A 24802-nucleotide genomic window follows, 5' to 3' on the forward strand; every position below is an offset into this window, starting at 1 on the left:
CGACCACAACCTCTTAGTTATGTATTTCAATTTTTTTTTTATGGTGGCTGTTCCGAAAATGCGGAGTCTGGAGTGTGTTTAAAAATAATAACAATAAAATAACAAAAATAAATAAAATACCATTTTAAAATGAATTGAAATAATAACAAAATAGATTAAATTAATTTAAAAAAATCTTAAATTAATTTACTGTAATTACAAGTGCAAAGCGATTCAAAGGAGCGCTAACAATCTCAAATCGAGCCCTTTGAGTTGTGACATGAAAATTCTACAACGAACTTAACCTGCTATTTAGCCTGAATCTCTTATTCTCACAGAATAAAAAAAATGCAATCTGAACCGTCCGCTTCTGGCAGGACTGTGCAAATGATTTTTTTAATTAATAAAATCAATTTTATTCTTTCAATCGATTTTATTTTTTATTGGAATATATTATTTTTATTTTTTTTTTACACACTCCGCATTTTCGGAACAGCTGATTGCTCGTGGCAGAAAAACTCGAAAATATAGTCGTATATGTATCACACCTGTGTAAAGACTCAGCATAAGACATTTTGTCTTATGCCGAGTCTTTACACTGGTTCGCCAGTGTTGTGTGTACTTAAAAGGTTCGCTAAATTGAAAGTCGTGCCCCAAAAAAATGTGCTAAGTTGATAACAATATGATCTAGTTAACGGTTCATTCATCTTGTTCAGGATAAGCAGCAGGATTTTGAATTATTTACTTACGTAGTTCCCGTGTGGAATTTTACTTTTTCCCGTTTGCATATTGTGCTAGCGTGCGGCAGGAGATGTGACAAAAATCACGAGTCACAATATATACCAAGTTTGTTTATTATATTTGAGTGCTTTTGACACTTAAACCAAACCGTATCTCTTTTATCGTAGCTTTTACACAGCTCCTCCGGAGTCTGAGAAGATTACAGGCTATTCCACCACCAACAAGATCCGTCGGCTGCCGGCCTTGTAGCCTAAATCACATGTTTAACTAATTTAAAACAATCTGTAATTACAAATTTATTCATGCATTTGAATAGCAATCGATCGTGATGTTTTTGGGTTCGTTAGACAACATTTAGACCGAAGCAAATCAAAAACACGGCTATCTTTAAGTTCCAATTTATTCAGAAACATACAGTTTTGAAAATGTAAAACTTGTCACTTAATATATATTGGACCTCGCGCCATGATCTACACGGCAAGTATTTGGTGAAGCGTAAATTATTGGAAAATCTGACCGCATTGTTGTACTCAATTGTTCAACACAAATAATGGGTTTTTAAATCAGTGGGTGGTTCTGTGCCGCTGTGTTCATGATAATTGTGTAATCGTACTCAATATTTTTCAGTTACAACAGTCGATTTGTTTTTTTTTTGTACTTCATTCTATCTTTGCTTTTTTTGTTAAGTGAAAGACGTCCCTTGTAAAACCTCAGCAGTCAGCTGTTCTTACTTTGAATCTACAATAGTCAGCATATTCCATTATTAGTATTATTAGCAATCCATTAGGAAAGCGGAACTTTTTTAACAAAAGCAGAACATTTTTTCCGCTTTGACTGAATAATATATTGTTGTTAAACCCATACCCATGACAGTCAAGGCTGTGCAAGCTTTGGAAGGTTGCCGGCACGGACGAGCCATGAACAAGCTTGTGCTATTTTGCTGTCTTGTGCTTTGCACAAAAGCGCTCGACTTAGCTGACGCAGCACTTGTGAAAGAAGGTAACTGCTCTACTAAGAGGAGTTTTTCCTTTTTTGATATTAATTTTTATAAGTACGACGGAATCAAGTTATGCAGAAAATTAGGCAGTTGCAAAGAAGACCTAAAAGAATCCAAACTGAACGTTTTATAAAAAAAAAAAATTCTGCAACTTTCAAATTTGCTACCGCCAACGGAGCGATCTTTTGTTTCTCGTAAGTTGTTTGACTCGCAGTTCACATGTATTCATTTCATATATTCATTATATGCAGTTTGACGTTGTGATATTTATCCTACTAAGTCTCTGTTAGAATTCGAGTTATCTCCGGCATATGAACACCGAAACACTTATTTTTTTACCAAGTTTATTAGCAAAATAGATTTAGATACGTACATAGAATAAACAGCCAAGACCTGAAACTCTATGTACCTGGACTCGATATAGGCCTGATGCTTCGCGATTGGACCTGTAATTATAAGTATTTACTAAAACTTGCATATTCAGTTTTCAGTAACAGAAACGAGAAAAGTTAAAAAGGAAAGTGCGAAATCCCTTATTTGGATAAGTAAACAATGTTCAGAAATCATATTCAAGGACAAAATAGCAACTGCTTCACTAGAGGACAAGTAGAATTACAAGCTTACGGGAGCTGCTACTACACCACTGTTTTCAAGGGGCGTACTTGGCTTATTGCGCAGGTGCAGGATTTTTTTCCGCATTCAGAACTAAACAATAGTCACTAGGTGTGATGTTTGCAAAACAATTTACACTTTAACTTTTAATACCAACTAGTCTTTCGGAAGCTAGTGTAGCACTTTCACAAGATGGTTGCTTGTTTCACTAATTCTTCAAGTTCGTCAGTTATAGTGATAATCTTCGACCGTTGCCACATACTAGTTGTCTTCATTTCTTAGAGTTTAAGAAGCCCACAATGATCCGCAATGATGCGAAAAGCGGAATTTTGAGGTTATAAACCAATACGTCAATCGAGTATAATTACTGTGCTCTGTATTGTCTTGGTTTGAAATAATTAGTTTTAACCACAATTACTTTATGCAAAGTATAGTGTTTGTCGCTTACCGAACGATAAGCTAAATGGTTGTAAAATGCTTCAGTACGCGAATGCCATTAAATTCATGCATGCTTCAAATTGTCGAAAACGAAAAGACAACTTAGGATCACTCACTCACTCATCCTCTTCGCTCCTCTAACTGGAGCATAAGGCTACAACTTTGCACCACTCACTCAGTCATCCTCATTGAGCCCAGAGGACTCTTGAGGCCGGACAAACAACAACTTTGCACCATGCTGTTAAATACATTAAATTTTGACGCAAAATGCAAGTATTTGGTGAAGCGTAAATTATTGGAAAATTTGACCGCATTGTTGTACTCGATTGTTCAACAGAAAATGGGTTTTTAAATCAGTAGGTGGTTCTGTGTCGTCACGAAATGCTATCGTACTCAATTTTTTTTACATTAATGAACTGTTTTTTTATTTCATTCGATCTTTGCTTTTTCTATCAAGTAAAAGACGTCCCTTGGAAAACCTCAGCAATCAGTTGTTCTTACTTTCAATCTACAATAGCCAGTATATTCCATTATTAGTCCTTTTAGCAATCCATTAGGAAAGCGGAACTTTTTCAACAAAAGCAAAACATTTTTTCCGCTTTGACTGAATAATATATTGTTGTTAAACCCATACCCATGACAGTCAAGGCGTGCAAGCTTTGGAAGGTTGCAGGCACGGACGAGCCATGAACAAGCTTGTGCTATTTTGCTGTCTTGTGCTTTGTACAAAAGCGCTCGACTTATCTGACAAAGCCCTTCTCGAACAAGGTAACATACCTAAAGACAGTTTTTTGATATTTTGCCTAATTAAGTAGTTTTCAGGATAACGGGATCAAGTTTCAAGGTGTGCAGGAAATTATAGGCAAGTGAATTGCAAACAAAACCTAAAATCATTCAAAGTGAATTAAAGCGTTCTCTGTAGCATTTAGACAAGATATTTTCTTCCATAATAATTTTTTAGCCCATATATTCACATGCTTGATTCATTATGTTCATTATGCGGTTTCTCCGTTGTGAAGTTGATCTCGGAGCACCGTTTTAGGTCTGGAAGGATTTAGTTTACTTTAGGCAAATAAATTTTGTATGTGTATGAAACGCGATGTCACTGGACTCAACAGTTGGGCCTGAAATATTGCGATTGTTTTTAGCAACAGAAACGAGAAAAGTTGAAACAAACAAGAAGATTTAAAAGTTTTATTTGAATAAGTTAACAATGTACAGAAATCATTTTCAAGGGGCGTGCATGTCTAATTGCGCAGGCGCAGCATTTTTTTCCGCGTTTAGAATAAGACAATGGTCGCTAGGTGCAGTTAAGTTTACAACAAAAGATCTTCGTTTAGAGGAATTGTGCCTTCTCATGAAAATAACAGTCAAGAACTAAGAAACAAGTTGTTTTGTAATGCGCGAATGATGAGAAGGCTTCAAAAAGAAGATGAACTCAATGTACGCTGATGGTGCTGTACTGAAACAGAAATAGGGCCGGATATTGTCCCGAATGATCCCGTACGAACCACTGTAATGGCTTACAGAAGAAAAAAAATAAACTTGATCAGCATGAACACACTCTCGTACCTTTTGTAAAGCTACGTTACAGCATTCTCTTCAAACCGCAGCACCCCGCTGGGTCCTCGGTCAGAATCCCGTTCTTCTTATCCTTTCCTGTAATATCTAAAATAATTTTCAGTTGAGTAATGAATCCCCTATTAGTCTAACCAAGCTTGCTCGTCGACCGTACTGGGAGAACGGAGTTTTGAACAATATATTTTTTGTCATATTGATTAAACGTTCCGATCTTCAGGGTTTTTCCATACTAATATGTTATCAATCAATCGTAACAGCTCCAGTCAGTTTTTAACCATTACGATATTTCCCTTGATTTGAAGTTTGTTTGTAACAAAACAATGTAAAACCGTCACGACCTTAGAACTTTAGATTTTACTGTAAATGAGGTGTTAGGAAAATTAAATAAGGTTTGACCAGATGCGAATTACGCTTCTTTAATTACCAGCCTCAGTAGATGAGAATAAAAAACAGGCGGACAGCAATCCAGTGTCAATGGAAAAGTTTCTGATCAATGGCGAAGAATTTGGACCAGAGGATGTGGAGTTTGATTCTGTTGAAGATCCAACTGATGCAGGACCTGTAATTGATGGCCAACCAGAAGGGGATGAAATGCATGAACCAGCCCGAGATCAGGCTCTCTATGGTAAGAACTAAAAACCTTTATGAAAGACAGGAGAAGAAACGTAATCAATGAGCAAATGTAATTTCTGTCTCTCGACTTGGACCCGTTCCCGTTGCTTCTGTTTTGTTTGCTTGTGAAAAATATCTCCTTATGTTAACTGATTGAAATCATTTTTTAAATTAAAAAAATAGATAAAAAAGAAAACCAATTTTACATTTGAAAATAAAGTATCAAAGTGTTTAAATAGCTATATAATGTCAAATGACTGCACCTTTAAAAGAAAACTTTAATGGGATGCTTGGGAAGTATAAAGTGACCAGTGAGTAGTTAGTAAATCTCTTTGTTTATGGTAGCGTTTGGAAGTGCAGTCATGAAAAGCCGTTTAAAATACATGTACCACCGAAGTTTGAATGTCAACATTTTCCTCAGTTTCTGCTGCTTCGTTGTTGTAAATATATATATTTTTTAATTTCCGCGATTTTACAAACACAGACAACAAACTAGATCAGTAAGAAAACTGTAAACAAAACATTTTATCATTTTGTTTTCTAGGATGGACAAAGCACCCATTTAGTTGGTGCACGGTTCAAGGCAGGGCGGAAATATCCAGAGACGTAAATAATCCAATAGATTTCCGTGAATGTCAGAGACGTTGTGAAGCCAGGCCAGGATGCAAAGCAATTGAGTTCTGGGAGAAGTACAACTACGCGTGTTTCGTCTGTACGGATACATCGAAAATAACGCCTTACACAAACCAGGCTGATCTGGCATATCCTGCGCATGTCTGGGTGCAAAGTAAGACTTATTGTTAAGACTACATTCCAAGAAAATAATAATGAAAATGAACTATTTGCAATAAATGCACTTTAAATTCCAACGAGCTCCCTCGCTCGGTTCTATGAAAAGTAAATTGAAAGGTTTGGTTTAAAATGTGCGTAAGTAGTACACTTGCACGATGTCTTCATTTGACTACAATAAAATGAATTTATTTCACTTTTATATTACTATTTATATTAAACTTTTGCAACCACAGGATACGATGCTTATAAATATATTTCAAATTTTGAAAAAATAATGGGATTAAGATAAAACTTTCTATAATAAGCAAGGAAACCGGAGAAACATAAGGAATCTGGTTGTTGAAGTCAAATTATAAACTCTTGCGACTTTTAAATCAGATCAACAACAATTATATTCAAGATACAAACAGCAATCTTAATGGAATTTTTGGCCACGTAACACAAGTACATAGATGCATATAAAGACACTAAAATGTACCTAAAGTAGCAGTCCCTTTAACAACTTACTGTTTTCCTTCTTTAGATCCAGCCCCTCCTACAACAGAACCACGTAAGTACATGTACTAACCAAACAAAGGAGTGTCATTTTTTAATGTTACTCAATACGCGTGTAAATGTTTAAATCTTGTAAGAGTTAATGTTTAAATACATTTACTGACTACCTTTGCAATAAGACTGGCAATGACATGAAGCTAATGTTACGAATAAGATGTGAGACCACAAGGACTACAATTCACTCTGATGAATTCTTACTATCAGGAGGTAAATCATGCAAATCGACATTCACTTCACTACTATTTTTTACCCTGAGGCCTCCCCGAGGCTAAAAAATGTGTGTGAAAAATGAACAGTTGGCCGAGAAGCGAAGCATCGAGGGCAACTGTGAACGGTAGAGGCCAAAGGCATTATTAACATTATTTTTTTAGATCTGTTTAAACCATTTTTATATTTTAAATTAACAAAGGCATTATCCTCCAATAATACCAGCCAGCCAGAACCTTTTTCCTTGTTTTTTTTTTTCATTTTAGTATCCTCCGATTAATTTCTACGACGTGCCTTTTCGGAGGTAGAAAAGAAAACAAACATAGTGATAATCACGGCGTAATTCCGGGTAAATTTTCATAAAAAGTTGGACCTGAAAAAAAATTTACACTGTAGTGTGGTTATATTCTAAGTATGAAGTTGAGTAATATGAGTATATGATTAAATATTCATCTAGCATTTGACCCATGCAACCCTGGCAGTTACAAAGAACTTAACACATACGACCGTCTTGTGGGAAACTCTGATCAAAGCTCAGTGCTATGTGATCAGCGAGATCTCGCCTTGCCGGGCTGGTATCGCTTCACGGGTGAGGCTGGTGACCATATACCAACTAAATGTCCAAGCACACTTCGCTGTGGTACGCATGCTCCAGGATGGCTGAATGGAGCACATCCTTCGGTCGCAGATGGTGTAGTCACTCGTGAAGTTTGTTATCATTGGACGAACAACTGCTGTCAGTGGAAAAATGACATTAAAGTAAAGAACTGTGGCGCGTTTTACGTGTATGAGCTGCAGAGACCGCCTGCATGTTCGCTACGATACTGCGGTAAGTATTTAACTAGTAATACGTGACTCGCAGGGCCTCGCGAAGCTCTGGGTTGGGGAGGGGGGGGGGGGATATAAGAAGGGGTTTTTTTTTTAATTTTTTATTTTATTTTTCTTTTAATATTTTTGGTATGTATTTTTTTTTTTTTTTTTTTGCGGGGCCCGCCCCCCCCCCCCCCCCCCCCCTTTTTTTTTTTTGTAGTAGAAAAAAAGGTGGGAAGGGGGAAATAAAAAATATAAATAAAATATAATATATGAAATATATAAATAAAAAGAAAAAAAAAAAAAAAAAAGAAAGGGGGGGGGGGGAGGAAAAAGAGGGGGGGGGGGGGGGGGGGAAGGAGGGAGAAAAGAAATAAAAAAAAAAAAAAAAAAAAAAAAAAAAGAAAGGGAGAGGAAGAAAAAAAAAAAAAAAAAAAAAAAAAAAAACCCCAAAAAAACCAATTACCATATTTATTATTTACTGTTCTCATCTATTGACTCGAAACTCAAGCAGTACTTATAGTCCTTACATTATAATGAAAAACAAAATCGAATGGTAAACGCGAGACGGCTGAACTGGCAATTGTTTTTGAAGGGATTTCACAGTAATTATCTCTCACTTTACAGGAGAGCCCTCTGAATGTTCTGATCAAGGCCACCAAGATCTTGATCAAGCTGATCGTGCAATGGGTAACGCTGACCAAAGTAACGTAAAATGCGATGGAAGAGCACCAGATAACATTGTGTCACCTAACTGGTATCGCATGACGGGAGAGAGTGGTGACCAGATTCCAGAGGCCTGTGTTCCCATGAGACGCTGCGGTACTCACGCTCCAGGTTGGCTTGATGGTCAACACCCGAGTGTCAAGGAAGGTGAAGTGATTCGTCAAGTGTGCTATCACTGGTCAAGCAACTGCTGTAACTGGAAAAACAACATTGCGATCCGAAACTGCGGCGACTTCTATGTGTACAAGTTAGAAAAGCCTCCCGCTTGTTCCTTACGTTACTGTGGCAACAAACAAGGTTAGAATTTCTCCTTACTCTTCTTGATGAGATTGCAGGAACAAAGCAACCGCTTACCATTTCAAAGTGGGTTACAAATGGCCAAAGTAAAACCAAACTCTGGTTTTGGAGACAGCGTTTGGAGGAGCTGGTCTTGTAATCCGGAGTTCCCGGGTTCATGCAAGCGCTCCACCCTGCCACTAGCTGGATTTGTTATCGGTTGTCACGAGTTCACACTTTGTATATAGCCAACTGCCTCCTACAAGTTCGGTTTTTTATCAATTCTTGTTCTCCGCAGTTAAAGGAAATGTAGGTCGATTTTTTCTACTTATTAATATCTTTAAAATAAATGTCGTTGTTCAGAAAGTTTGGGCATATGATAGAAGCCTAAAGATCTCAACAAATTTACCCATGTTTAAGTATGTTGAAACTTTATGGTCATTTTCAGTGCCTACAACACTGCCACAAACAAAATAGCGCCGTGTACTTTATGGACCGAGGCTAAACTCAACGTTCTTGACTTAACCTATTGACTCACAGAGATTTTTGATAAAAGCCTATTTTTGGACATTTTCTGATCAATTATGAGCTAAATAAGCTCCAACCTACTTATAACATCACTTGCAGCATGGAGGCAGGCCTTTCTTTCCACTAGCATCGCGTTTTATGACATTTTTGCTCGGGCATATGCAAAGGGCAAAGTTTTTGGGTTAGAAAGTGCCCTACTACTAAAAATAAGGTTTCCGTTTTTCTTTCTTTTCTCGCTTTTCCTTTTTCTTCTTTTCTTATCTTTTTGCTGCAGTTGTTGGCCTTCCACTGGGCTTGCTTGCAGTTCAATAATTTTCGAGAAAGCGCCATCTAAACAGAAATATACGCCATAGAGTAGACATGGTTTGAGGCACATTTTCCTACGAGTTATTCACTCACATTTTTAAGCATTTTTGTGGATATTTCAAGCTCAATTGACCCAATCACTCTTATCTGGCCACCATTAGAAAGAACTTTTCCTTCCGCAGAGATTGAGTGTAAATGATGCCTTTTTGGATCAAAGATGATGACGTCACAAGTGGAACAAAGGGCAACGTTCCTCACGATCGCTTTAGGCCGGCACGGGAGCCAATGGTTTAAGGACTAAAAAAGCAGCCTGAAAATTTTCTATTAAACAAAACACTTCATTTTTAAACCTTTGAAACCAAAGCTAAATTTATTACTGTAAGTTGATTTGTAATTTTCACTGACAACAAACGGAGCAAATAAACAAACACCCTTCAACTACCATGTTCTTAAACAATCCCTTGTCAGATCGTTCTTATAAAAAAGACTTGGTCATGCATCCAAAATATTTCATCTAGGTTAACGCGGATTCTGATTTGAAACGAGCTTCTTCGCAATCGAACAATCGTCCGCAATCGTGTGAAAAGAGCCCTCAATCGAGTTCAAGGTATTTGCGATAACGATCGAAGTTGATAACACTTATTCAAAAAACTTTGTTCTAGTTTGTCTTTAATTCCAACTTTGTGATCATTTTCAGCACCTACCACGCAGCCACCTACCACGCTACCACCAACCACCACACCACCGCCAGGTAAATAGCACTGATTAGAATTAATAACCCTTTTAGTGTTTCGGGTGAGGAAATTGAACGTTTCTCGCAGCTCATCTTATCATGGGTTGCATGTGACTCTGATCTAGCTGCGGCATTACTCTACTGTTTGTTTTCTGTTTTTCTAGAACACGGTCTTCTATGTTAAATTTATAATAACTAACGCGTTACATCACTCCTCGTGAAGAAAAACTCGTCAATTTTAAATCTTTTCCTTTAATTGAACTTTGCTGCACAAGACCTAACTGAGTCAAAGTAAAAAGTACTCGGCAAAATTGATAGTGAACTATTTGAAAATATAGCGATGGAAAAGAAATCATGAGCTTCAGGTATGTTTCAAAATCCTGGAAAACAGAGAAAGAACAAGCTTTTATGGCAAGCATGAACTGACACAAAGATAATTCACATACAACAGTAAGAAATTGTAATTTTGTTACTAACTGATATGTTTTTACTCAAATAGATGAATGTAGCAGTTACCAAGTCCTAAATTCAGCTGACCGCGCTCAAGGAAACGATCTGCAGAACGATGTAAGATGCGATCAACGGGACCTGCCGGGACCTGGATGGTACCGTTTTGAGGGGGCTGCCGGAGATCGCATACCGGACACCTGTGTTCCCATGAGACGTTGTGGTACTCACGCTCCAGGTTGGATTGATGGCAATCACCCGACAGAAGCCGAGGGAATCGTGACTCGTAAAGTCTGTTATCACTGGAGCGACAACTGCTGTAACTGGCATAACGATATCAGAATAAAGAACTGTGGTGCATATTTCGTCTACGAGTTACAGAAGACACCTGTATGCTCTCTTCGGTATTGTGGTAACGCCGGCGCTGGTAAGTTGGCATGATGGGTTCGTTAAGTGTTTCAGTCAACAACAAAAATAGGTTGGAGTTGTGGTTAAGGAAACGGATTAAGGTTAGGTTAATGAGAACGCACCTGTCACCGTCCAACCTGTTACGCTTTTATGTGTAAATAACAAGAAAGAACAATACGACAAATACAGTAAAAACCTGCGTATAAGAACACCTATTTTGGCGGTTCAGGCTGATTTGGTTCTTATATAAAGGGTTATAATCTGCAAAATCAGCCTGTAAGTGTTCTTAAGTGTTCTTAAAAAAGTTTCTTAAAATAAGGAACATACTAGGCTACCAATAGATGAAATCAATATATATGCACACAATTGTATTTTAATTTTAATAAAATTGATAAATCAAGGCAATACTGTACTGTAATTGGGGTAGAACTATTATTGTGCAATGAAAAGTAGTGTTGATCTTTGATATTTTTCCATATAAGAACAACTTTCATTTTTCAGGCTGAATGTGTTCTTATAGAAATGGTACCTTATTTCCTAAAATCAGGCCTGGGTGTTCTTAATCCACTCGTTCTTATACGCGGGTTTTACTGTAACAGAATTAAACAAAATCATCGGCTTATTAGTTGAGTCAAAGTCTTCACGACGACAATACATTCCTCGTTGATTGTCTACAGTAAAACGAAGTCCATACCATTATACAATTAAATTAGAAAAAATGAAAACAATGATAAATTTTCAATGTCACTGTTGAAATTATAGCTGTTATTTCTCAGTTTCTGGATTTCTTGACGATCAATTTCCTCGCTGGAGTTTCCTGTTACGCGCACCAATTTTTGGTGGGGAATGGGAATTCAAGTACAATTTTTTTCAGAACGCCGTGTACTTTCTGTTCTGAGGCTAAACTTTCTCGACGTTAAGACTTAACTAGGAGAATGAAAATGTTCTTTTTTTATAAAAAAAAAGGGGGACTTAATTTTTAACTCCAAAAACAAAGCTAAATATCTCTATGCTGATTTGTAATTTTTACTGACAAGAAACGGACGAAATAAGCCAAAAGTCTTGCCCATATTTAAGCATGTCTAACTGCAAGGTACCATGTTCTTAAACAATCCCTTCTCTGTTCGTTCCTATAAAAGAGATTTGGTCATGCATCGAGTAATATTTCATCTAGGTTAATGCGGATTCTGATTTGCGTCGAGCTTCTTCGCAATCGAACAACTGTCAGCAATCGTGTGAAAAGAGCCCTCAATGGTGTTCAAGGTGTTTGGGATAACGAAGATGATAACACTAACTCAAACAACCTTGTTTTGTAGTTTGACTTTAATTCCAACTTTGTGATCATTTTCAGCACCTACCACGCTGCCACCAACCACAACACCACCGCCAGGTAAATAGCACTGATCAGAATAAATAACTGTTTAAGTCTTTGGGTGTGGAAATTGCACGTTTTTCGCAGCTCATCTTATCATGGGTTGCATGTGACTCTGATCTCGCTGCGGCATTACTCTACTTTTTGATTTCTGTCTTGCTAGAACACAGTCTTCTATTTTAAATTGATAATAATAAACGCGTTATAACACTCCTCGTGAAGAAAAACTCGTCAATTTTAAATCTTTTCCTTTAATTGAACTTTGTTCCACAAGACCTAACTGAGTCAAAGTTAAAAGTACTCGGCAAAATTGATAGTGAACTATTTGAAAAGATAGTGATGGAAAAGAAATCATGAGCTTCAGGTATGTTTTAAAATCCTGGAAAACAGAGAAAGAACAAGCTTTTATGGCAAGCATGAACAGAAACAAAGATAATCCACATATCCAACAGTAAGAAATTGTAAATTTGTCGCTACCTGATCTGTTTTTACTCAAATAGATGAATGTAGCAGTTACCAAGTCCTAAATTCAGCTGACCGCGCTCAAGGAAACGATCTGCAAAACGATGTAAGATGCGATCAACGGGACCTGCCGGGACCTGGATGGTACCGTTTCGAGGGGGCTGCCGGAGATCGCATACCGGACACCTGTGTTCCCATGAGACGTTGTGGTACTCACGCTCCAGGTTGGATTGATGGCAATCACCCGACAGAAGCCGAGGGAATCGTGACTCGTAAAGTCTGTTATCACTGGAGCAACAACTGCTGTAACTGGCATAACGATATCAGAATAAAGAACTGTGGTGCATATTTCGTCTACGAGTTACAGAAGACACCTGTATGCTCTCTTCGGTATTGTGGTAACGCCGGCGCTGGTAAGTTGGCATGATGGGTTCGTTAAGTGTTTCAGTCAACAACCAAAAATCAGGTTACGGTTAAGTTGTGGTTAAGGAAACGGATTAAGGTTAGGTTAATGAGAACGCACCTGTCACTGTCCAACCTGTTATGCTTTTATGTGTAAATAACAAGAAAGAACAATACGACAAATAACAGAATTAAACAAAATCATCGGCTTATTGGTTGAGTCAAAGTCTTCAAGACGAAAATACATTCCTCGTAGATTGTCTACAGTAAAACGAAGTCCATACCATTCATTTTACAATTAAATTAGAAAAAATAAAAACAATGATAAATTTTCAATGTCACTGTTGAAATTATAGCTGTTATTTCTCAGTTTCTGGATTTCTTGACGATCAATTTCCTCGCTGGAGTTTCCTGTTACGCGCACCAATTTTTGGTGGGGAATGTGAATTCAAGTACAACTTTTTTCTGTTCTGGGGCTAAACTTTCTCGACGTTAAGACTTAACTAGGACGCTGAAAATATTCTTTTTTTAATGAAAAAAAAATGGGGACTTAATTTTTAACTCCAAACACAAAGCTAAATATCTCTATGCTGATTTGTAATTTTTACTAACAACAAACGGACGAAATAAGCCAAAAGTCTTGCCCATATTTAAGCTTGTCTAACTGCAAGGTACCATGTTCCTAAACAATCCCTTCTCTGATCGTTCCTATAAAAAAGACTTGGTCATGCATCGAGTAATATTTCATCTAGGTTAATGCGGATTCTGATTTGCGTCGAGCTTCTTCGCGAACAATCGTCAGCAATCGTGTGAAAAGAGTCCTCAATGGTGTTCAAAGGTGTTTGGGAAAACGAAGATGATATCAATTATTCAAATAACTTTGTTTTCTAGTTTGACTTTAATTCCAACTTTGTGATCATTTTCAGCACCTACCACGCAGCCACCAACCACCACACCACCGCCAGGTAAATAGCACTGATTAGAATTAATAACCCTTTTAGTGTTTCGGGTGAGGAAATTGAACGTTTCTCGCAGCTCATCTCATCATGGGTTGCATGTGACTCTGATCTCGCTGCGGCATTACTCTACTTTTTGTTTTTTGTATTGCTAGAACACGGTCTTCTATTTTAAATTTATAAAAACTAACGCGTTACAAAACTCCTCGTGAAGAAAAACTCGTCAATTTTAAATCTTTTCCTTTAATTGAACTTTGTTGCACAAGACCTAACTGAGTCAAAGCAAAAAGTACCCGGCAAAATTGATAGTGAACTATTTAAAAAGATAGTGATGGAAAACAAAACATTGCCTTCAGTTATGTTTCAAAATCCTGGAACACCGAGAAAGAACAAGCTTTTATGGCAAGCATTAGCAGAAACAAAAATAATTCACATATCCAACAGCAAGAATTTGTAAATTTGTGGCTAACCGATCTGTTTTTACTCAAATAGATGAATGTAGCAGTTACCAAGTCCTAAATTCAGCTGACCGCGCTCAAGGAAACGATCTGCAGAACGATGTAAGATGCGATCAACGGGACCTGCCGGGACCTGGATGGTACCGTTTTGAGGGGGCTGCCGGAGATCGCATACCGGACACCTGTGTTCCCATGAGACGTTGTGGTACTCACGCTCCTGGTTGGATTGATGGCAATCACCCAACAGAAGCCGAGGGAATCGTGACTCGTAAAGTCTGTTATCACTGGAGCGACAACTGCTGTAACTGGCATAACGATATCAGAATAAAGAACTGTGGTGCATATTTCGTCTACGAGTTACAGAAGACACCTGTATGCTCTCTTCGGTATTGTGGTAACGCCGGCGCTGGTAAGTTGGCATGATGGGTTAGTTAAGTGTTTCAGTCAACAACCAAATTCAGGTTACGGTTAAGTTGTGGTTAAGGAAACGGATTAAGGTTAGGTTAATGAGAACGCACCTGTCACTGTCCAACCTGTTACGCTTTTATGTGTTCAAAAGCTCATTAATAATTCATAAAGAAAATACAAAATAAATTAATGTTTAATGGTGTCTTTATATCTGATAAACACACGGCTAAACGTTACGTCCAATTTTCTAGTAATGTTTAAAAAAATGAGCAGCAGTGTTTTATCAAGTTACCGTATTTATTCGATTAAGCGCCCTGGGCGCTTATTAAATTTTTGGACCTTGAGTGTGGGCGCTTATTCGAGGTGGGCGCTTATTCGAGGCTGGGCGCTTATTAAATTTTCACTATTTTTAGCAAGTAGTTCGTTTATTTTGCAAGAAAACAATGTGTAATAACTGAACGTGAAGGTGTACGAAAGCTGAATTTTAAATGTTCATTGAAAGTTTCAGTACTGAAAACTAAAAAATGTTCGGTCTTCGGGATAGTCTCTTAGTGATCTTCAACAATAATCAAAATTCCTCTTGTGCCCTCATTTAAGGGGAGTGGGGTGGGCGCTTATTCGAGGCTGGGCGCTTATTAACTTTTCCTACCAACAGGGTGGGCGCTTATTCGAGGTGGGCAAAACTATTAGCTTATTCGAGGTTGGGCGCTTAATCGAATAAATACGGTAAAAACACGAGGCGCAGCCGAGTGTTTTAGAACTGGTAAAACACGAGCTGCGAATTTATTGAAAGGCTTCAAAATCTTCTGATGTAGATCAACTCATTCTTGCACTAATATTAAGATTTGAGGTTATTTTGGCCTAGAAAATTGGACGTAACGTTTATTCGTGTCTTTATCAGGTATAAAGACACTCATTGAACATTAATTTCTTTTGTATTTTCTTTATGAATTATTAATGAGTTTTTGAAGGCCAAAATAACCCCAAATCTTAATATTAGTGCAAGAATGGGTTGATCTACATCAGAAGATTTTGAAGCCGTTCAAAAAATTCGCAGCTCGTGTTTTATCAATTCTAAAACACTCGGCTGCGCCTCTTGCTTTAAACTTGATAAAACACTGCTGCTCATTTATTAAACATAACATAACAAGAAAGAACAATAGGACAAATAACAGAAATAAACAAAATCGTCAAATTATTAGTTGAGTCAAAGTCTTCAAGAGGACGATACATTCCTCGTTGATCGTCTACAGTAAAACGAAGTCCATACCATTCATTTTACAGTTGAATTGGAAAAAATGAAAACAATGATAAATTTTCAATGTCACTGTTGAAATAATAGCTGATAGCTCTCAGTCTGTGGATTCCTAGACAATCACTTCAAATTCCGATTTGCGTCGAGCTTCTTCGCAATCGAACAACTGTCAGCAGTCACATGAAAACAACCTCCTATGGTGTTCGAAGGTGATTGGGATAACGAAGATGATAACACTTACTCAAACAACCTTGTTTTGTAGTTTGACTTTAATTCAAACTTTGTGATCATTTTCAGCATCTACCACGCAGCCACCTACCACGCTGCCACCAACCACCACACCACCGCCAGGTAAATAGCACTGATTAGAATTAATCACCCTTTTAGTGTTTCGGGTGAGAAAATTGAACGTTTCTCGCAGCTCATCTTATCATGGGTTGCATGTGACTCTGATCTAGCTGCGGCGTTACTCTTCTTTTTGTTTTCTGTCTTGCTGGAATGTGGTCTTGTATGTTAAATTTATAATAACTAACGCGTTACAACACTCGTCAATCTTTTCCTTTAGCGTTGTCACGGATTTTCCCCGATTTTTGGGCTGCCAAAATTGATATTTGTGTCGTAGGAAACCAAAAAATAATGGTCCATTCTTATTTAAAATTGCTATATAAGAGCACTGAAACTGTTAAGAAGCGTCTTTGGCTGCGGATGGCTCGGATGGAAACGGATTGCAACTTGAAATCCAAGTTGTTTCGGCGCGTCTTCAAAAAATCCATATTTTTAGCTGTAGTTTGATTTCTATTCACCAATCAAGGTTATATCATTCTTTAGATGTTCAAAGATATTGTGTTTATGGGTTAAGTTGCCTACCACTAATTTCAGAACAGTTTAGACCAGAAATCTGCGAAATCCCCGTGACGTGGCCCCTTTAATTGAACTTTGTTCCACAAGACCTGAGTCAAATGAAAAAGGACCTGGCAAAATTGATAGTAAACTATTTGAAAAGATAGTGATGGAAAAGAAATCATGAGCTTCAGGTATGTTTTAAAATCCTGGAAAAAAGAGAGAAAAAAGCTTGTGTGGCAAGCATGAACAGAAACAAAGATAATGCACATATCTAACCGGCAGTAAGAAATTGTAAGTTTGTCGCTAACTGATCTGTTTTTACTCAAATAGATGAATGTAGCAGTTACCAAGTCCTAAATTCAGCTGACCGCGCTCAAGGAAACGATCTGCAAAACGATGTAAGATGCGATCAACGGGACCTGCCGGGACCTGGATGGTACCGTTTTGAGGGGGCTGCCGGAGATCGCATACCGGACACCTGTGTTCCCATGAGACGTTGCGGTACTCACGCTCCAGGTTGGATTGATGGCAATCACCCGACAGAAGCCGAGGGAATCGTGACTCGTAAAGTCTGTTATCACTGGAGCAACAACTGCTGTAACTGGCATAACGATATCAGAATAAAGAACTGTGGTGCATATTTCGTCTACGAGTTACAGAAGACACCTGTATGCTCTCTTCGGTATTGTGGTAACGCCGGCGCTGGTAAGTTGGCATGATGGGTTCGTTAAGTGTTTCAGTCAACAACCAAAATCAGGTTACGGTTAAGTTGTGGTTAAGGAAACGGATTAAGGTTAGGTTAATGAGAACGCACCTGTCACTGTCCAACCGTTATGCTTTTGTGTGAAAAACAACAAAGAACAAAAGAACAAATCACAGAACTAGAAATAAACAAAATCATCGCCTTATTGGTTGAGTCAAAGTTTTCAAGACGACAATATATACATTCCTCGTTGACCATCTTCAGTAAAACGAAGTCCATACCATTCATTTTACAATTAAATAAGAAAAAATGAAAACAATGACAAATTTTCAATGTCACTGTTGAACAATAGCCGATAGCTCTCAGTCTGTGGATTTCTAGATGATCACTTTTATCGCTGGAGTTTACTGTTACGCTCACCAAATGTTTGTTAGCAAATGTGAATTGAAGTGCAACTTTATTAAGAAGGCCACTTACTTTCAGTTCTGAGGCTAAACTTTCTAGTTTTTAAGACTCAACTTGCAGCCTTAAAATGTTCTTGTTGATGTAAAGAGGACCGTATTTTAAACTCTACAAACAAGGCTAATTTACTGTATGCTGATTTGCAATTTTAACTGACAAAAAACGAACGAAATAAACCAGACGTCTTGCCAATATTTAGGCCTGTCTATCTGCAAGGTACCATCTGAGAATGGACTGAATTCCTTCTCAGGTCTTAAAAAATCCTTGGTCATGTATCAAATCATATTTCATCTAGGTTAATGCGGATTCCGATTTGCGTCGTGTTTTTACGCAATCGAACAATCGTCTGCAATCACATGAAAAGAACAATGTTCAAAACGAGTTTAATAATAATTTGGGATAACGAAGATGACAGTATGTCCATAATGTTCGCTTTATAAAATATATACTATATACAAGGCTAAAAAGAGTTAAAATGGTAAAATTAATATGATAAAACCAAACGTTTTCGGCTGTTTGCCATCATCAGGGTTACCATTTTAACTCTTTTTAGCCTTGTATATAGTATATATGAAGATGACAGTACTTACTCAAACAACGTTGTTTTGTAGTTTGACTTTAATTCAAACTTTGTGATCATTTTCAGCACCTACCACGCTGCCACCAACCACCACACCACCGCCAGGTAAATAGCACTGATTAGAATTAATCACCCTTAAAGTGTTTCGGGTGAGGAAATTGAACATTTCTCGCAGCTTATCTTATCATGGGTTTGCATGTGACTCTGATCTAGCTGCGGCATTACTCTACTTTTTGTTTTTGTCTTGCTGGAAGGCGGTCTTGTTTGTTAAATTTATAATAACTAACGCGTTACATTACTCCTCGTAAGGAAAACTCGTCAATTTTAAATCTTTTCCTTTAATTGAACTTTGTTGCACAAGACCTAACTGAGTCAAAGTTAAAAGTACTCGGCAAAATTGATAGTGAACTATTTGAAAAGATAGTGATGGAAAAGAAATCATGAGCTTCAGGTATGTTTTAAAATCCTGGAAAACAGAGAAAGAACAAGCTTTTATGGCAAGCATGAACAGAAACAAAGATAATTCACATATCCAACAGTAAGAAATTGTAAAATTGTCGCTAACTGATCTGTTTTTACTCAAATAGATGAATGTAGCAGTTACCAAGTCCTAAATTCAGCTGACCGCGCTCAAGGAAACGATCTGCAAAACGATGTAAGATGCGATCAACGGGACCTGCCGGGACCTGGATGGTACCGTTTCGAGGGGGCTGCCGGAGATCGCATGCCGGACACCTGTGTTCCCATGAGACGTTGCGGTACTCACGCTCCAGGTTGGATTGATGGCAATCACCCGACAGAAGCCGAGGGAATCGTGACTCGTAAAGTCTGTTATCACTGGAGCGACAACTGCTGTAACTGGCATAACGATATCAGAATAAAGAACTGTGGTGCATATTTCGTCTACGAGTTACAGAAGACACCTGTATGCTCTCTTCGGTATTGTGGTAACGCCGGCGCTGGTAAGTTGGCATGATGCGTTCGTTAAGTGTTTTAGTCAACAACCAAAATCAGGTTACGGTTAAGTTGTGGTTATGGACGTAGGTTGAACTTGGGGTTATGTAGAGGAGTGTTATTAGTGTTATTACCACCATTACTCTTGTTTGTAAATATTTAAAAATTATTCTTAAACAGTATTGTTAAATATTATTTATTTGCGGGTTTCTTTCGTTGCGTTATAATTGGTATGTAAGTAAATTCTAGTTAGATTTAAAATAATGTCCACCAATTAGTAGATTACTTCTGTTATGAGTTCCTTTTACACTATAACAAAGTTCATAACAAAGCCTACTTGTCTATCGTTCAGAGAAAATAAGGGCGGGACGTCTAATTTTTTAGTTCTCACAAGGGTAAAAGTCAGAAACCTTCAATTTAGGGGTTTTTTAAGCAAAAAATTCAAGTGTAATGTTTGCTTTGAAGGGTAGATCGGGTGCGATCATGTTCCATCAACAAGCAGACAAGGATAATATCTGAGTTTCTATACAACACATCATTGTTTGTATAAATGTAGGATAAATTACAAAGATACAGATGTAAATTTTAGAGCACAGTATGCATATCTTTATTTGTAATGTTAAACTATTAAACTAATTAAGTGAGGTGGAATGTTAAAAAGACAAAATCTACTGTTTTTATCTGTAGGTACGACCACTTCGGAACCAACACGACCAGGTACGTTTTAGGTTTCATTCATGGTTGCGAGCTCTAACAACCGCTTCTCGGGTTCTGTAAAATAGGACTCTTATGTTTACAGTGTTTTTATAGCCCGGCTTTATCTATTCTAAAGCAACAACATTGCTCTTCAGTAATCTTTGTCTACTAGTAAATAATCAGACCTTTGTCCAAGGAAGTAGACACGGGCAGACTTTCAATTCCGTATTGGTTAACGATTTCTTGAGCAGCACATGCATGTTTTGTGTCATACTCTATTTCCTTGGGTCTACCAACGATTCTATTCTGATTCACAATGATTCCTGGCTCATGAAAAATATTAGTATAAATGAAAACTTCGAGTTCCTTTATCTTCGAGTTTGATGGGAATTAATCATTCAGCATATAATAATAATAATATCAATAACCCTGCTTGAATTTTTCGCGATTGCACGTAAAGAAAGGATCAGAAAGGTTACAGGACTACTATGAATCACAATTTTTTTCAAAGCTTTCCCTGTAATGTTCGTGCGGAGAGAAAACCCGCAGCCGGGCTAATCAGCTTAGTGTCCGATAAAACACTGAATTCACCGCACAAGCTATGATGAAAAACAATATTTAATTTTTCCAGTACTAAATGTTTTTTTTTTCCTTTTTCATTTACAGTCACCACACCCAGTCACCCAGGTAAGATCATAATCAGTTTGTGATTATCAGTTTATACTACCATTTTCGAGCAACCGTGAACGACTAACTTTTTTCTGCGTTTTCTCACGTGTAAAACATTCAAGTTTGTATAGACAAACTGTCGAGTTTTACAAGTAAACCATTTAACGTAGTTTAACGTAAAAAATCTCCCCCAAAAAATAAAAAAAGGTAAAAAATGAAGAAATGTCAAGCCGCCCTTTGCTGTCGACATTCATTGAAGAAATATAAAAAGTTGACGCAAATGTTTTCAAAACCATTGTTTCATGTGCAGAAACACACAGGCGGAGCTGTCAAACTTGACATGTTGACGCTCCAAATGTTAATTGGTTCAGTTGAAAAACGCGACGGTTTGTCTAGTCAAACTTGAATACTTTACCCGTGAAAAAACGCGGAAAAAAGTTTGCCGTTCACGGTCCCTCGAAAATGGTAGTAAAATGAACGACCGACCTAGTACGTACCTATTGATTTAATAAAATAAAACATCTAAAAGACTAGCATTTAATGTTTCTTTTCCTCCATTATTTACAGTCTCTACACCAAGTCATCCAGGTAAAATCTTATTTAGTTTAATAAAATTAATTACTCCTTGAAATTTATTCGTTCATTGTTCTTTGGGCTCGTTCCTTGGATTTGTTTGTTTATTTATTCACCACACTATGTTTAATTGTCTTTTCACAGAGGTCAATGTTACGTGTCTGAAGGACGAGATGCTCATCAGCATTCCAAAGAATCTTCTTCACGGCCTGGACAGAGAACATCTTCGCCTTACTGATGTAAACTGTGGAGCCACAGAAACCCCAACTCACTTCATTCTCCACACAAGACTGACGGAATGCCACACAACAAGCAGGCACACCAAGGATTTCGTCTGCTACATGAACAAGGTGGAGGAAATTCCCGTGGAACATCATCAGATAATCACACGAGTGCGAGAAGTAGAAATTCCCTTCAGCTGTTACTATTCAAACATGGGAGTCGTGTCCGCTGTTGGTCTCGAAGTCAAAAGCAAGAAGATCATCTTCTCCAAGAAAGGATATGGTGAATTTGTACTGGAAATGAAGATTTTCCCAAATAGCCAGTTCATTGGCGACTACAAAAAGAAAGATTTCCCAGTATACGTGCCTCTGAGGAAAATGCTGTTCGTAGAAGTCAGCGTGGATACAGAAGATAGCAGGCTGGAGATTTTGGCAGAAGAGTGTTTTGCTACACCTGACCCTGATCCCAATAAAGCCGGATTGAAATACACATTCATCGAAGATGGGTATAAAACATTTGTTTTTGTTTTTCAGTGTTAATAGAACTTAGCTATACAGAGGATGTTACATGGAACTGTAATATGAGCTATCTGATCAGTTCCGCCTGCTTTGTTGTATTACGGCCTCCCAGAATTCCCACGTACCTACGTACCTATTGATTTCCCAGTATACGGACAACGTCTACATACATCTAAATTTCAAGGCACAGTTTGCAAGGTTCCTGCAAGGGCACTTTTTGGATCTGTCTTTCCCCGCCCCATCTTTATTTAGGATTTAGGTTGGCTTCCCTTGACACAAAGCAATCAGTGTAGCACAATCACCAACTACCTTTTTTATCCCTAACAGATGTGCGACAGATGACACCGTGAAGTTCATTCCAGCAGCTGACAAAAGAACTCAGCGGTTTAGCCTGGAAGCGTTCAAGTTCTTGGGTGATCATCAGTTTGTGTACATGCACTGTAAGGTCAAGATATGTAACGCAACGGATCCTAACTCACGCTGCGCGCAGGGCTGTCTGGCTGACCGACGTAAGAGGTCGCTGTATACTCAAGAGACAAATGACGAGGAGTACAATTTGGCTCAGGGACCATTCATCCGAAAGGAGGAAGACGACGAATCACAACTTCAAGAAACAGAAAAAGATTTGCGCTCCGTTGAAAACAAAGGTAGTGTGAAAAGCGACTATAATCACCAGAGAAATTAGTCCTGGCTTGAGCAGGCCGTTTACTTTTTCGGCTCTAGTCGCATCAATTGCGTCTAATGTATCGTATGCTACTAATGCATTGGTCAATTTAAAATTTGATCTCATTGACCATACCCCTTCCCATACTCCCCTCACATCCAGGGTAAAACGCGGAAATTTGAACATGTGTAATGCAAGCACAGTAAGCCCGGTTGTAGCCAGCGATCACTTTGGATTGAAAGTGTCCGTCAGTGTTAGCAAACACCTATGGTAGAAATAAGAAAGATCATGAACCTAACCAGGTAACTCATGTGTGTTGAAATGTATGTCGAAGAACCCCACGAAATGTAGAAGCAAATCAAAGGTGATTTGCTAACTCACGTGTTCAGTGTAGTCGATGAGGTCACGTGTTGTCAATGGCTCTGATGCACATGTCTTTATTCTACAGGACAGAGTATTTACGTCACTGTTGCCTCGGTTGCCGTTGCAGCTGTGTGCCTGATGGGGATCTCATACTTCATATATGCAAGGAAGAAGAGAAGTGGCAGCCGAGTGTACCGACCGCTAACTGTCCCTGCTGAGTGCCGTTAAGACGCATGTTGCATGCTAACATTTTATCACATTAGAGAACACTTGCACAACGTACCATTTTGCACTGCAAAGAAACGCTTCCCCGGGGAATGGTGGGTATGTTCAGGGTGGGGGGTTTCAAGCAAAACAAGATACTTTTTTGGAATACCTTATTGTTACTTATTTTCGCGGGACTTAATTTTCGCGATTTTCGCGATTTTCAAAAAATCGCGAAATTTAAGACCCGCGAAAAAAGGTTCTCGCGAAAAAAAACGACGCGAACTTTAATACCCTTCTATATAGTTCGTTATAAATAATCAACGTTTCGGTCAGTTTACTACAGAATTATCTTGGTACAGTCGTCAAACTTGCTCTACTTTGTTACAAAGAAACAAGTCAATATGTTTTAAGTTTCGTTTTGTTATATGGTTTTGTTCAGTGTCATTGGAACTATTGCTCTGGAAAATTAAAATCATTTGTGGCAATTTTAAGACTAACTGTTTGTTAATGCAGACCAGTATTTTGACAATTTTCGCGAAAATTAGTTCCTTTAAACGTATTTTTTTGGCCAAATCGCGAAAATTAAGTCCCGCGAAATATGCCCGCTTCATTTTCGCGAAATTAAGTTCCCGCGAAAATATGTAACAATAAGGTACATAAGGGATGATGTCGGTTCTCGCCTGGCATATATTTTTTTATCTTGAAATAATATTAGGCAGCGTGTAGATTTTGACTATATTTAAATACGTCAACGATAACATAACATTTTGTTGTGCCAAGATGCGTTGTAGATGTACTCTAGATTATCACCAGAGATCCGCCCACAGAATTTACATACGGTAACATTCCAGTGTGTATTGTTTGAAGTAAATAAAAAAGTAAACAAAAAAACATCTTAGATTTGTCATGAACGCGAGTCACGGCCATGCACAAAGCAAGAGGCTACTAGCATTTAAGGGTTTCCTTTGAAATTTTCGACGAGCACCCCGTCACCTTTATTTTCTTTTGGTTTAATTTTATTTCACCGCTTGGTTGAAAATTATAAAAAAAAATGCCCAAAAACACTGTTTCTCAGTCTTTTGTTACAAATGTGGAAACTACTACGAATTGTTTAACTGGACAAAAGAAACGTGTGGCGATTAAAGCTACTATTTTGTTCCACTTCCGTAAAGCTTATTCCACTGAACGTACAAATCAAGATCTTTCTCTGAGACACTAGCACGTACTTGGTGTAAGGCCTCGTCAAAATCCTCGAAGAGAATTGGTCGAACCTGAAATAAATTGAAA

The 24802-nt window shown here is 38.0% G+C and overlaps 2 protein-coding genes across 3 annotated transcripts in view; one reads left to right on the forward strand and one right to left on the reverse strand.

Moving 5' to 3' along the window:
• Positions 1–1594: 1594 nt before the first annotated feature.
• LOC144638689 (uncharacterized) lies at positions 1595–24406 on the forward strand. Of its 2 annotated transcripts, none has more exons than XM_078497921.1 (22): positions 1595–1719; positions 4776–4973; positions 5505–5747; positions 6276–6302; positions 6972–7343; positions 7952–8347; positions 9858–9911; positions 10393–10767; positions 12100–12138; positions 12621–12995; positions 13911–13949; positions 14433–14807; positions 16359–16412; positions 17235–17609; positions 18716–18754; positions 19237–19611; positions 20291–20320; positions 20966–20986; positions 21536–21556; positions 21686–22268; positions 22609–22928; positions 23394–24406. In XM_078497921.1, exons 1-22 carry the CDS (start codon positions 1638–1640, stop codon positions 23534–23536), a joined length of 4536 nt encoding a protein of 1511 aa, XP_078354047.1. In that variant the 5' UTR covers positions 1595–1637; the 3' UTR covers positions 23537–24406. The 2 variants fall into 2 exon arrangements, with proteins under 2 accessions (XP_078354047.1, XP_078354042.1); XM_078497916.1 differs by lacking the exon at positions 1595–1719 and adding an exon at positions 3390–3535.
• Positions 24065–24802, reverse strand: part of LOC144638889 (fidgetin-like protein 1) — a 31349-nt gene continuing 30611 nt past the window's right edge. Inside the window, exon 19 of the mRNA XM_078498184.1 lies at positions 24065–24786. Within this exon, the coding sequence (XP_078354310.1) occupies positions 24664–24786 (123 nt within the window). The 3' untranslated portion in view covers positions 24065–24663. The remainder of the gene's footprint in view (positions 24787–24802) is intronic.

Source organism: Oculina patagonica, chromosome 2 (genome assembly GCF_052425735.1).
Source record: "Oculina patagonica isolate OP01 chromosome 2, crgOcupat, whole genome shotgun sequence".
NCBI lineage: Eukaryota > Metazoa > Cnidaria > Anthozoa > Scleractinia > Oculinidae > Oculina > Oculina patagonica.

What these genes read in the sequence shown, in the direction of transcription:
- LOC144638689 (XM_078497921.1), top strand. Translation starts at nt 1,638, where the DNA reads ATGAACAAGCTTGTGCTATTTTGCTGTCTTGTGCTTTGCACAAAAGCG. An exon ending in AACCACCACACCACCGCCAG is followed by an intron (nt 9,912 to 10,392) that starts GTAAATAGCACT and finishes TTACTCAAATAG; the next exon opens with ATGAATGTAGCAGTTACCAA. An exon ending in TACACATTCATCGAAGATGG is followed by an intron (nt 22,269 to 22,608) that starts GTATAAAACATT and finishes TATCCCTAACAG; the next exon opens with ATGTGCGACAGATGACACCG.